This window comes from Sinocyclocheilus rhinocerous, unplaced genomic scaffold (genome assembly GCF_001515625.1).
Source record: "Sinocyclocheilus rhinocerous isolate Xijiao unplaced genomic scaffold, SAMN03320098_v1.1 scaffold2664, whole genome shotgun sequence".
Lineage (NCBI taxonomy): Eukaryota > Metazoa > Chordata > Actinopteri > Cypriniformes > Cyprinidae > Sinocyclocheilus > Sinocyclocheilus rhinocerous.
The window spans coordinates 665,499-679,366 of record NW_015635763.1 but is presented as its reverse complement, the minus strand read 5'-3'; the positions used below and the strand labels follow the sequence as shown (position 1 = coordinate 679,366).

The window sequence follows — 13,868 nt, the reverse complement described above, 5'->3', positions numbered from 1 at the left end:
AGTGGGGCCTGCCACAGAGGCAAGTGATTAATGTGTTGTCAGGCTGTAATCCCACACCGCTGGCTAATGAGGCAAGAATTTATCATCTTTACAGACTGGCAGATGTCAGAAGGAAAGGAATCCAAAGTGCTGGAAACAATATACTGTTTCTTACCGGGCCTGACGTGTCTGACAAGCTTTAAAAACCACAAAGAGGCCTTGTGTAAGCAAAAACTTGAATAGGGCAACTTTCCTTTTGGCATCCTTCTCGAATTCTGCAAGTCAACAAGTATTGCTCTGAGCGAAGAGTTCCCATAACTTCAACCCCTTTTGTCAGGCCAGTCAAAGTGCTGCTACAAAGAGCTTTTCAATTACTCCTCCATACACGACGTGTGAAATTTACACACCTAGTTCTTTGTTCACGCTTCTGATTCTCTTAAAAACTCCAAACATGCACAACATATATGTATATATATATATATACACACACACATGTAAAAACCTTCTTAACTCATTAAAGTAAATAAGAGAAGGGGAGGTGTAATGCGATCATGGCAAGTTGTTTTTAGTAGCGGCAGGCTTAGAAAAGAGCTGAGTGGGAATCGGTCACGGAGGCTTGTTTGGGTTCGACCGGCCCCTGTAATAAGAGTTCCTGCTGCCTCTTTGGCTCCAGCTCTCCTGCAGGTCTGAGATTCAGGGCCCCAACAGGGAGCCACTGACATAGGGTGAGAAAAGCTCAGAGCCCCCTGGGACAGAAAAACACTCAATCTCCGTCACGGCCACTTTCACTGCCGCCAAGCAACGCATACAATTAGTACTGCTCTTTAACATGCAGTGCACTGCTATATGTGAATATGAAGATGTTTAAGAAAATGTTTGTGGAAAGAAAAAGCGGTAACACTTTAGATTAGGGAACACTAATCTAAACTATTAACTAGTTACTTATTAACATGCAAATTACTAGCATACTGCCTGTTTATTAGTACTTAATGCATATATGCCTTATTCTGCATGACCATATTCTAGATCCCTAACCTAATGCCTAAACATAACTACTACATAAAATACCTTAAAATAATACCTTACTTGAAGGGAAACATTTGAATTTCAGAATTTACTGTTAAAATTTATTACATATACTCTTTTGGTAAATGATGACACAATTGTCATTTTTGTGTGGGTGAACTATACCTTTAATAATACATTTTATTAATTTTATTATTATTACTATGGAAATATGAAATTATTTCTTTAATGAAATGATACTCTAAATAATAAACTAAAACTGTCAGTAGGTGGTGGTAAATGTCTTAATGATTAAGTCATCGAGTCATTTATTCATTCATTTGATTCGTTCAAATGGCTGATTCATTCAGGAGTGTAGTAAATGGTTCTCTTTATGAATGGTCCATTGAATCATTAGGCTTGTTCGACTTGAAGCGGATCATCACCATCAGACCGGTCGGTGTGTGAAATCAAAGTACTGCAAGAGCTATAGAGAGCAGACAACTCTGCATGCTTTTGTTGTACACGGAAGCAGTTCCGGGCAGATGACGTATGAGGTCGGCGTTGTGCACTATTTGCACAACTGTTTTGCATTTATTCAAAGTTACATACATTCTCCAGAGGTATAACATTTTACCAAGGGGCCTTCAGGGCAGATCAACTGAGAGATAAAGTGCTATCAGTATCTACTCACCCTAATGAAACACAAATTGAGTGTTACAATTGCAACATTAGCGGCACTGGCTTATTTGCATGTGTTTATAAATCACAATGGCACAATTAGCATTACATGATATAATCAGACGCAGGATTATTTTAAATATGCCTAATGATCTGGCTCTATCTCCAAACTCTAACTGGCGCGGTCCTGAGCGGCAACACGCACGCATGCTGAGGTCTTTCAGAATAAGCCATCTGTGTTTAATTAGCCTGGCAACATCTTACAATCATCAGAGGAAAACTGAAAAGTTAAACTGTAATTAAACTATGAGTGCTGGCGCTGTGGGACATGCTTGTCTGTGTCTCTGTAATTGCAAAAACATCATTGAATAAGTGTTGGGACTTAAAAAAAAAAAACTGCTCACTTAGTAGCGCTAGCAGAACCACTCTGTCCACTTCCACACTAACAGCAGAAGCACGGAGGGCATCCATCAACTAGAGAAATCCCAGCTAGTCATCTTTAGTTCATTAATATTCTGACTTGACCAGGCCTTGACTAAACAGAAAAAAGTTTAACACCGCTACTTATTCAGGCCAGAACTGCCCACTTAGATGGAAAGAAACTGTCTGATTGACACAAAGTGACCAACCACAGTTTGCTTTGATTTAATGTGCCATTTGGGGCTGGTTTACCTGAAATAGATTATACTACAATAACAGACTGGCATGTAAAAAATAAATAAATGCTAGTCAGATAAATAAGTACTGTCACGTTTTGTGTGATATACAGTACATTAGATGAGATGAGACTAATTATGACTAAGCAGTATCTGGTTTATGCAAATCAAAATCCATTACAGGATAATATCTATGGTTATTTCTGAAACAAAATACTTTTAAGGATAAGGATTTTGCGTATTGATGTCAATGACACAGCACATTTTCACTCTGTTATGGTTTTGTTTAACGCAAGGAACAAAACCTTGACAACATCTAAGCTTGATACTGTAATTTTTACAACTACATTTAGTCATATCTTATAGCAGTTAAGCAAACGCAAGGGACAGATGGGCCGTTCTCCCTCAATTTCCATTAAGCAATGCAAATGGGAAACATCATTGTGGCTGTTCAAACAAAACTCCTCAAAAACATCTGCTTGTTTTCAGGCCAAAATATGCAATATATCATTTGTGTAATAAGAGTGACGTGACGTTGAAGTCATCCGCCCCTATCTCTCGGCTTTGTACGGGGCCATAAATCAATCGTGCAGCTATTACTAACAGTTAACTGTGCTTTAAAGCTTTACAGTCTGTTTATGATGTGCAATGTCATGTGATTTATGTGGACACAATGAGTCACTGGCTCTAATAGCGCTGTTACTACTATTATTATTATTATTATAAAATTTAATAATAATAATAATAATAAAAATAATAATCCAAAATACCTATAAATATTAGTGTTGTTATTATTATTATTATTTTTTTTTCTATTATTATTATTATTCTATTACTATTATTAATTATTATTATTATTATTACCAAAAAGTTTATTTTACAACTTTATATTATAATATAATAAGCATTATAAAGCATTATAAAAATATATAAATAATTGACCAGTCTTTAATTAATGATTGACTGACAAACAAAGAAACAGTCACACTTTATGTTAAGGTCCAAGTCTCGCTGTTAACTAACTATTAACTATGAAATTTGCCTCAATAAACTCCTAATTCGCTGCTTATTAATAATTAGTAATGCAGTTGTTTAGTTTAGGTATTGGGTAGGATTAAGGGATCTAAATTATGGTCATGCAGAATATTAATATATGCTTTATAAGTACTAATAAACAGACAATATGCTAGCAATATGCATGCTAGTTAATAGTGAGAATTGGTATAAAAAAAAAATACATAAGACAAAAGTGTAATTAAACATACTATCAAATAATGTATTGTAGTCATGTGTATGCGTGTACTAGGATCAGAAAATCCCAGATTTATTGGATCTGTACACATACCAACAACAAAACAAACATGCACACACAGGCTGCAAACCTGCTTAAATGCACAAAGAAACTGCTGCAAGTTCGTGCACAGTTGTGGCTGGTTTAATTTAACACAGTGTTGATGACAATGTATGCAGTAAATCTGCCTGTTATCTTTGTGGATCAGCTAAACTGAATCACCCGTCACAAGTTAGTTTCAGAGTCACAAAAAATGTAGTTAAGGTTGTCTGTAGAAAATGGCAGTAACGACTGTTTCCAAGCAATCTGTTTGGCCAAATTGCACTTCCCATTGCAACGATATTTTTGAGGAAAGCTTTATCCATAAAACACTGAAGGTACATTGGCGCTCAGTTTCTGTTTATGATGTGCAATGTCATGTGATTTATGTGGACACAATGAGTCACTGGCTCTAATAGCGGCTGTTTTTTGCGGACTGTGCCCTCATGGCGACCTCCCAAAAACTCCAGCTGCCAGAGCACTTTCAGCGGCCGGTCCCTCTGCGGTCCAAACACTTCACTGCTGGACACCATGGGCCAGAAGGAAAAATGTGTCCCAGCACTTGTCCCTCAGGACAGATGAGGTGAAATCCAAACCGTGTTTTCTGACACATGGGGGAGACAGTGTTCTCATAGCTACGCTCTTCCCACACATGAAGCGCAGCGATCGTAAAAATGGTGATGGACAGAGACTGTGACTTTGATCAATACTGCAGTGACTTTATGCCATGCCATGCCATGCCATCCTCTTTTTACTCTTCTACTTACAGAGGAGTTTGGGTTAATAATAATAATAATAATAATAATAAATAAAATTACTAATGATATTACTACTACTACTACTATTATAATATTTAATTAATAATACTGCTACTACTAATAATAATAATACATATATAAACACTGAAGGTACATTGGCGCTCAGTTCTACAGCCTGCTGTTTATTATGTTTAAATGCTTCAGGGAAGTCATAATTCTCACATAGAGAGATGAATATGGCACCACACCGCAAGAGGGATGATACAGAGAGAAAAAGAGAAGCATTCTGTCCATCTCGCTTTCTACAGAGCATACAAACCAAAAAATACAATAATCACATGCTATCAGGCAGCTTCACTGAGGTGGTCTGTCTTAGTTTGGCTCTTTTATTTCGCTGTCTTGATATGAACTCTGACGAGAGGCAGATTAATATGAAAAATGCAGAGAGGAGATCGACCTCATAACTTTCCTGGATCTGCCAACATTACGGAGAGCCGAGTTTGTGTGACTAGAACTGATGGGACTCAGCACTGACTCGAACTCCTCCAGTTGGGCCGTCTGTTTTTCATTATCCAGGAGAAGGATGTGGGAGAAATTGTGTATCGTGGTGAGAAAATCAAGTCAAATGCTTCATCCAAGCATAATCTAGCTGACATTTCAGAGCCATTATATCCTTACATGGCTACAAAACATTACACTGAGAAGCAGCTACTTCATGTTTTCATTAAAAAAAAGTGTCCTTCGGTTGCTTATTATTTATTATTTTTGCTGAGCATTGTACAAAAGAGCTTCTAAAATAGGTGACCAAAGGTGTCAGTTTTTGTAGACATGGCTAGTTAAAGTGAATGATTTAACAATGTTATGAAGGGTTTGCTGTACTTCAAGGAGCCAAAATTTAACCACAACGTTTTTTTGGTCTTGGTGTGGTTTCACACCATCACATTCCATGACCTCTGAGTCCTCTGAAAAAATTATCACATTATGGCATTCCTGCACACCCAATTTCCCAAAAGTACAGCTTAAGGCTTTTCACTTTCCTTCTCTTAACCGTGGCTTTGAGAAAGGAGATGGGAAAAAAATCCTAAATACCCTTTCTGGATTTCCTTGTTTACTGCAGGTAGTTGTTTATTCCTCTCTCCTTTTTCTATCTCTCTCTCTAAGCTGGTCAGATCACTCCATTTCACCACTCTAGAAATCCAATAAAACACAGGCCCAATTACGCTGTCCTCATAACTACAGCTCGCAAAACGACCTCCCTCCCTTCCAGCACACATCAGCCATGCAGAGACACCAGACAACAACAGCGAGACAGCTCATTTTCAACCACTTACATTAATATATAGTTGTAGGACCACCAGTGCATGGTGGGAGGGAAAAAAATCAATGCAGAAGAGAAAGAGATTTGCAACAGGCTGTAATAAATGTCACCTTGGGCTAAATTGCAAAGACGCTAAACATTTCAACACATTCAGTAAGTGCAACGTCACTTTGGGAGACAATAAAGTGAAAACTCTTTGAACGTGATAAGAGCAATTTCTGTCCCGCTATTTACACTTTGGGTATAATTTGAGACTCTTGGATCAGTTGAAAAAGTTTCAATGTTATGTTATTCAAATTCCTTGGACTTTTATAAAAAACCTTGCGATGTATCAGTGTACCTAATATCACAGCAAGAAGGCAGCTTAAAATGTGTCCTTTAAATATTAAAATTCAAGTATTAATTTAATAAATAAATAAATAAATAAATAATATACAACATAAATTTTTTCTTTTTTTTTTAGAATTTTTATTTTTATTTTAATAAATTCCTTAAATCCTTACATTTTTGTTCAAGAGATGAGACAACTTGCACTAAAAAAAGCTACACAGTCTGTTAAGATTACACTGAAATGATCAGAGACTTTCCTATAAATAAAAAAATAATTTGGTCTTTTGTGACACTGGGACTGCAATACAGAAGGAAATGAAGAGCGGCAGGTGCTACACAGCTAAGAAAAGCACAAGATTTGATGAATTTTCATGTTATCATATATATATATTTTTTTTTTTTATGGTATTTAGGAATAATACTGGCTATCTTTTTTTATTCCCATGACTGGGCAAGGTTTATAGGTGTGTCCCCGACTAAGGATTTTCATAGTCAAATCGGAATTTTCGAATCTTGCCGATAGTCGACTGATAATCGAATCATATGTTTGGGGGCGGGGCAAAATACATTACCAATGGGTCAAGTAGTCAGACATTCGATAGTCACAATTACTGACATTAACACACAGGGAAAATGTGTAATGGATGCCTTGCAGATACAAACGGGGTAAATAATGTTTTATGTTTTGATTAATAGATAGTTAACATTAAACGTCAGCGGAACCTTAAGAATTCACAACACTTTTATAATTAGTTATTAATGTTCTGCTTTTCTGTTTTGAGCTGCGCACGCTGAAGATGACCAGTAAAATGAAGCATAGCAGGTGTTTAATCAATGGGATTTAACTCATTTAACTTACGATTCGTTATTTATTCAACATAACGTTAATATTACGACTTATAGGCTATCTGCACAAAATGCCTCGAGTGCACAAGAACTGCGCAGCTCTGAATGAACTCCTTTTGTGGACGCGTTCTTCACGCAACAACGTGCAACAACACGGCAACTAAACTCTAAAAATTCACAGTATAGTGTTCTCATTAAAATGTTATAAATATGACAGTCCCAGTCATAGTTATTAATGTTCTGCATTGTTGTTTGTCCTGCACGCGCTGCGCGCTGAAGAGATAATCACCGTAGTACTACAATGAAGCACTTTACTGCAGCGTAACTCAACTAAATGCATCTTATACGAGATAAATAATATATTCACGATATATATAACCGGCTGAAATGTTTTGAAATCACTTGTACCCTACCTGATCGAAAAAATTCAGTCTTTCACTCTGTCTGTGTCAGTTTGAGTCTTGTTAAAGTTTTAAATCCCTGCCGCCAAGATGCTCCTCTGTCGGTCATGGATAATGGAAAGGGAAACTTAACTTAAATCCATAGGGGTGGTTGGATTTATTCACGCACGTTAAAATATTTATTTAAAGCTTCTTTCTTTTCAGATTCTTATTTACAGCATTATCATAATAGGCTGTATATTAACTTATTGGGAGAAAACCGGTAGTTCTATGTGAAATCAGACATTTGAGCACCCCTTTATAGCCAAAATGGCATGATCATAACACCTCAGTGAATATTCGACTGTGAGATTGGTAGTCGAATCAGGCTCCTCCTATCGAAGCATCGAATCTTCGACTATTCGGGGTCACCCCTAGCAGGTTACATTCCTGATCAGCCAAGGGGTTAAATGTAAATTGCTGTTTAGGCAACTTGATTTCAAACAAGCTCTTTCATAGGACAACAGTGTGTGTGTTATAAAGAAAAAGCAACAAAGAAACAAAGCACATTGACAATCATATTAGATTTCATTTTACAGGTAAATTTTTTTTTAAATAAATTAAAAGAAGCCTGAGCTTGCAGTAATTGTTTCATAAATCTGTGTTGAGCATTATTATGTCGTTTTACACTATATAACAGTATATTCATACAGCCCCACTAACATATAGAAATAAATAGAACAAATATATTTCAGATATTTCTTTCTTTCTGTCAACACGCAAAACTGAACAGACAGAGGAAACAGTGGGTAAAACCCTTACAGACAGGCATAGATGAGACATTCAAAGACTACCACAATTCTACAACAGCAAGCTGTCGGTACAGGACTCCGGTTTGATGGCAAATTTGGAAAGCAGGAAGAGCTAATTACAGTCTGCTGTAACAATGTTAACAGCAGCATGTCTTTAAACGCAAGACACCTCACTGGATGAAGAATAAAAGCAAACACAAATAACTAATTATGCCATCATCTTCTCGCTCGTCGCTGGCACTCATTAATTGGTGACCTGCACTATTGATCAGTAGACAATCGGCATGATGATGAAGCCAATTAGAGACAGAGAGTACACATGCCCCACAGAGCTTGTTATGGCTGCCACATCATGTCTCATCTAAATCAAAACAAATGCTAGGCAAATGTTGGCGTGCCAGCTGCGCCAGGCACAGACATGGGACATTAGAGCACGGCCAACTTTCTCCCTCTCACTACAATAGCAGTTATTGTGGAGAGGACAGAAGCCTTACAGCATTACAGCAGAGTCTGTTTCATCTGCTCAAGTGTCTGACAGTGGGCAGGCCAGAGATATTCTTGTCCTTTTACTGTAGACTTTCAGACTTTAGAAACTTTAACACTTTACAATCAGGTTTAACTTCGGTACAATTAATTTACTAATCTAAGTTAACATTAATTTCTATATTTGTTAACATTAAAGACATTAACAAACTAACAATAAAAACACTTATAAAGCATTTGTTAATCTTAATTTCAACATTTACTAATATTATAGAAAATTATACATACTAATAAAATAAATGCATAAACTTGTACCAAAGTTGTATTTCAAGTTTGATAAATGAATATTAATTGAAACATGAAACATGAATTAACTATAAACAACAGTATATTTATAAATTAACATTAACCTTGAATGATAAATGCTGTACAAGTCAAGTTAGTTCACTGAATGTTAATGAACTGAACTTAATTGTAAAGTTAACTGAAATGTAATTCACAATGTGGAAAATTGTCTCGCTTCACAATATTGAACATATTATACAAACAAAGGCATAAAAAATACAGTTATATTCAAAAAAAGAATAATAAAAATATACATAAGCGTGACATGTTAGCAGTACTGGGGGGTAATGGATTACATGTAATCTGGATTACATAATCAGATTACAAAAAATAAGTACTTGTAATTAGAGTATATTGCATTTAAAAATCGCATAATCAGATTACAGTTACATATTTATGGATTGGATTGCATGATTACATATGGCAGTAAATCATTCATAATTTGATTCTCCCTAATTCTTTTTTTTTCCTCTTTTAAATGATCCTTTCTAAAAATCCTACTGTATCATACCTTTGACTATTTTCACAAATGTTGTGTAAATAAATTTGCAAACCATGCTTCTGAGTTTGAGGGAAAATAGCACATCTCAAGCAATTAGACCATGCATGAAACAAACAATGATGCAAGCTTTTTGTCAGCCAAACCCTTAAAAATATTTAGCCTACTTGAAATGTATTTCTTTCTTTCATGAATGTGGTAAATTTATGGTAACTTTAAAACATGTTTGATAAAAAGTAATCTAAAAAGTACTAAGAATACATTGCCTAAAACGAGTAACCTAGATTACGTTACTAATAGGGATGCACCGATACCACTTTTCCAGTACTCGCCCGATACCGATACTTTTATTTTTGGTACTTGCCGATACCGAGTACCGATACCAATATTTTTATTGCATTTGTACATTATTGTCTGAATATGGCACTTATCACATGCTGTGTGGTATCGGCGTTTGGTATCGGGGCATTTTAATGAGTACGAGTACGAGTACAGGAGCTCAGTATCGGGCCCGATACCGATACCAGTATCGGTGCATCCCTAGTTACTAACTACAGTTTTCATCATGTAATCTGTAATGGACTACAATTTGTAAGTAATCTACCCAGCTCTGCATGTTAGGAATGATTTGTAATATGTTTAGATGTTCATGGGTCTAGATACAGAAAAAAATAAAACATGATGCACTGGTTAAAATGCAAATTTGCATGTTTATGTAGACCAAAACGTTAAAACAGCGCAGACACGTTTTGTGTGAACATCCTCTAAATCTACCTCAGACAGAGTGACAAACTCAATTACAAATTGGATCACGGTTGACTGTAGGCCAAAATAAAACAAACTATTGTCGTCTAATGCCCTTTTTTTGTAATGCCTATTCAATACTGCACTCATCTGCCCCAAAAATGGGAAAATGTCAGGTTTGCATTATACAATTACCATGTTTAAAAACAGAACGCTTTGTAAAAGATTAACACGGTTTCTAAAATGTCCTGGATTACTTCGGGTAAACTTTTGGATTAGACGCAAACTCTGCATAACTTAAAACGACAAAATCCATAAACACTGTGTTGGTTCCCAGATATTGACAGTGGACTATTTCAACAGCATGCCCGCTTAGAATTAAATGCTGGAACTGCTCAATGGTTGTGCTTAAAATGGATCTACTGTGTCATTACGTTACAGTTTTATTGGAAATTGTTTTACTTGCTTCACATGTGATCATTTATTCATCTCCATCACTCTCAAAATGGCATGTCCTGAAATGTCTTGTCTTATTTGAGTGGACAGGATGCACAACACTTTATATTCCGTTCTCCAATCAGCTTTTTCTCATTTTCCAACCAACAAAATACCCTTCAAACTTAAAACATGCCTGAATGAGGTTAACTCAGTGCATGCTTTTCACTTTTTCTGTCACTTTAATGCTGAAGCAAAATAAGTGACTTCAGCGTCATGCAAACAAAATAAATACCAGCTTACTTTGTCTGAATGTTGACTGTGATAAATATTCTGTTCTTTTTAAACTCTGCATCAAATTATATGAGCATCCACATCCCTATTTGCTTCTCTAACTCTCGGGAAGTAGCGAATATAAAGACCTGGTTCGACCACAAGCTAAATATTTTATGACTGCCCAATTACATGAAATCAAATCTTACTAAAACCATTCCTTCATAAACTCTAAAGAGAATGGAGATGTGTTAGAAGACTAGGATTCTGCCCGCCTCCTTGAAACGCGAGCGAGAGAGAAATAATTGTGTGTGCGATGGATAATTAAGCGATGGTGACTGTCGTGAACGTGAGCAGTCACTCCGATCGAGAGCGCTGTCACGCCGAGCGAAGCAAGGCCGATCGGACAGGCGCTGTCCACTTTGATCTGGGCTCATGCATACAGAAAGAGGTCAGGTCGTGGTCATTAAAAAGACCCTCCTCTAAACAGCCATGCGAGATTGAAAGGCCACGTCTTCAAAGAGCTGCGTACAAGTAACCTCTTAAAAGATTCTGACAATTTGCTACGAACAAACAATGGAAGCTAAGAAGGAGTGGGATGGATTAGTTTACGGTACCTTAGCCTTTTAAGTTCTTATAGTCATCTGCACAGAAAGGGGAGGGTTACACAAATCATTTACAGGGTCAGGCTGTGTAGTTATTCGGCCACATTATATAAGGTAAAAATGCTTAACCGGCTGCTGGGTTATACGCTAAACCACAGAGCATTTTAGGTATCTAAATCTGGGATACACAGTCAGTTATCTCAGATTATCTCAACTGTCTGTTGATCCTGTATGTGTCTTGGTCTTTCTAGTAAAATCAAAGCACTTACTTGGTCATTTTTCGGCTTGACCACCTTCATGAAAGCTCCACGTGCTTCGGCCTCTGACCACTCCCACTGGGTCACTCTCCTGGTGTCCAGGAACTTCAGCTTTGTCAGCTTATGTAGCACAAAGTACCTACAGATTGAAAAAAAAAAAAATACAAAGCAGATTTAACTATTCAGCCAGTATGCCAGATCACAGGTTACAAAAGTAACATTTTATGTTGTTTTGCTGCAGTTTTCATAATTTAATTTTAATACTTTTGAAAATACATTAAAACAGTTCAATAAATAAATAGATAAAAATAAAACAACAACATTAGAAAACACCAAACCACATACAATGTCATAATGTGATATTTATTTGTTTGTTTATTTTTTATTTGTTTGTTCGTTTGGAAGGAAGCAAATGTTTCTTATATAATCCAGTAATTGTAAATATTTTAAGATAATATTTCAGTAATTTGTTTTGCCTTTAGTATACTTCAATTTTGTTTTTTTTATAATATGCTCACAGTAAAATGGGCCTGTACACATGAAAATAAGCTGCCTTTAAATTTTAGGAAGTACGTATCTTGCATGGAAAAGAAAGAAAACAGACAGACAGACAGATCACAATAAATAAAAGTAAAGCGTAATAATAAAAAACATGTAGGGATTAAAACATACTATTTAAATATTTTAAAATATTTTAAAATTAAAGTACAATCTAATACAAAATATTAACCGAATCTATACAAAATATAATATAAAAATCTATAATTTCTTAAAACTATAATTACAGAAGTATTAAAACAATAATAATAAAATAAATCAAAATCCCCCATGACAGCAGTTTTAAATGACGAAGAAGTGAACTCTACTAATTTAAATGAGAGTCTGAAAGTCAACCACATAAAACAAAACTTAAATGAACATTTCATTCAAAATGCGTTAAATTAACCATAGCAATATTTGTAAATAGATAATTACCTTCAAAATATGTAAAATACGTACAACACATAAACAGATAAAAAGCCCACATTGACAGAATCTGCCAAGCTGTCATTTCTGTAGCTTCACAGATATCTCTTTACGCTTTCACACACTCTCTGTCTTTCATTCAGGGAGAGAAAATGACGTGAGATAATAGCAGGAATACATAGATGACAACAGATTCTTTCACAGGCTGACTGGAATGGAGGAAGAGGCATGTCAAGACTTCAAACAGAGAGTGAGATAGAAAGAGAGAGAGACGGAGAGAGTGAGACAGACCGAGAGAGAGACACTAAGTGGAGGGTGTGAACAGATGTGTATATGGGCAGTGACAGATTTCCAACCGAGCTCTCATGCAAAAGCCAGCAACAAACCCATGATGATGACAATGATGAAGGACGAAGGCGAACCCATGCTACGTGTTTATTCCTGATGGATCACAGAGAACACAAATGCAGATTGATCCTATTAAGATAAGCCTGAATCAAAAACGTGCAGGGATGTGTTTTCCACCGCATCTATTCAGAGTTAAACTCCATTTGCATAAACACCCAAATGTGTGTCTTGTGCACGTAAGCACCGTTTTTGCAAATTAGAATGTACAACAATATAGCAATCTAGATTTTGTACATATTCTGAAGAAAACACGAGTTTTACTTACGAATCCATGCTGTGGTGCTTGCCAGGGTGTTGCTATGTTTTTTTTTTGTTTTGTTTTTTTTAATAAAAAAATGTAAATGTATTTTTATTTGGGTCATGTATGAACCTGATATAAATTCATTACGTTTCATTACCAAATTGTATATTACTTTTTCTTTTCATTTTGCTCTCTAAACCTACCTAGAAATCAAAGAATAATCATAATTATTTTATTCTAATCGACAGCACTTGTTTGTACACAGTAAGCAATGAAAAACAAGTTTGGTGAGGAAAAAAAAATACATATAATTATTAATAATTAACACTAATTACATATATTTATACAAATAATTGACATATAACACACACACACACGGATTCAATGATGAATAAAAAGTAAAAAAAAAATAAAATAGATTTATCAATTTAACATTTTTGCAGAATAAAAGTATTAATTTCTTTAAGAAAAATAAAGAAAAAAAATTTAATAATAAATCAGCATATTAGAATGATTT

General features: G+C 35.6%; 1 protein-coding gene across 2 annotated transcripts in view; it reads right to left on the bottom strand.

Moving 5' to 3' along the window:
* LOC107747465 (leucine-rich repeat-containing protein C10orf11 homolog) overlaps positions 1–13,868 on the bottom strand; it is a 284,722-nt gene that overhangs the window by 86,223 nt on the left and 184,631 nt on the right. For both annotated transcript variants that reach the window (XM_016561976.1, XM_016561975.1), the window contains exon 5: positions 11,749–11,875. In XM_016561976.1, coding sequence (XP_016417462.1) covers positions 11,749–11,875 — 127 coding nt within the window. The remainder of the gene's footprint in view (positions 1–11,748; positions 11,876–13,868) is intronic.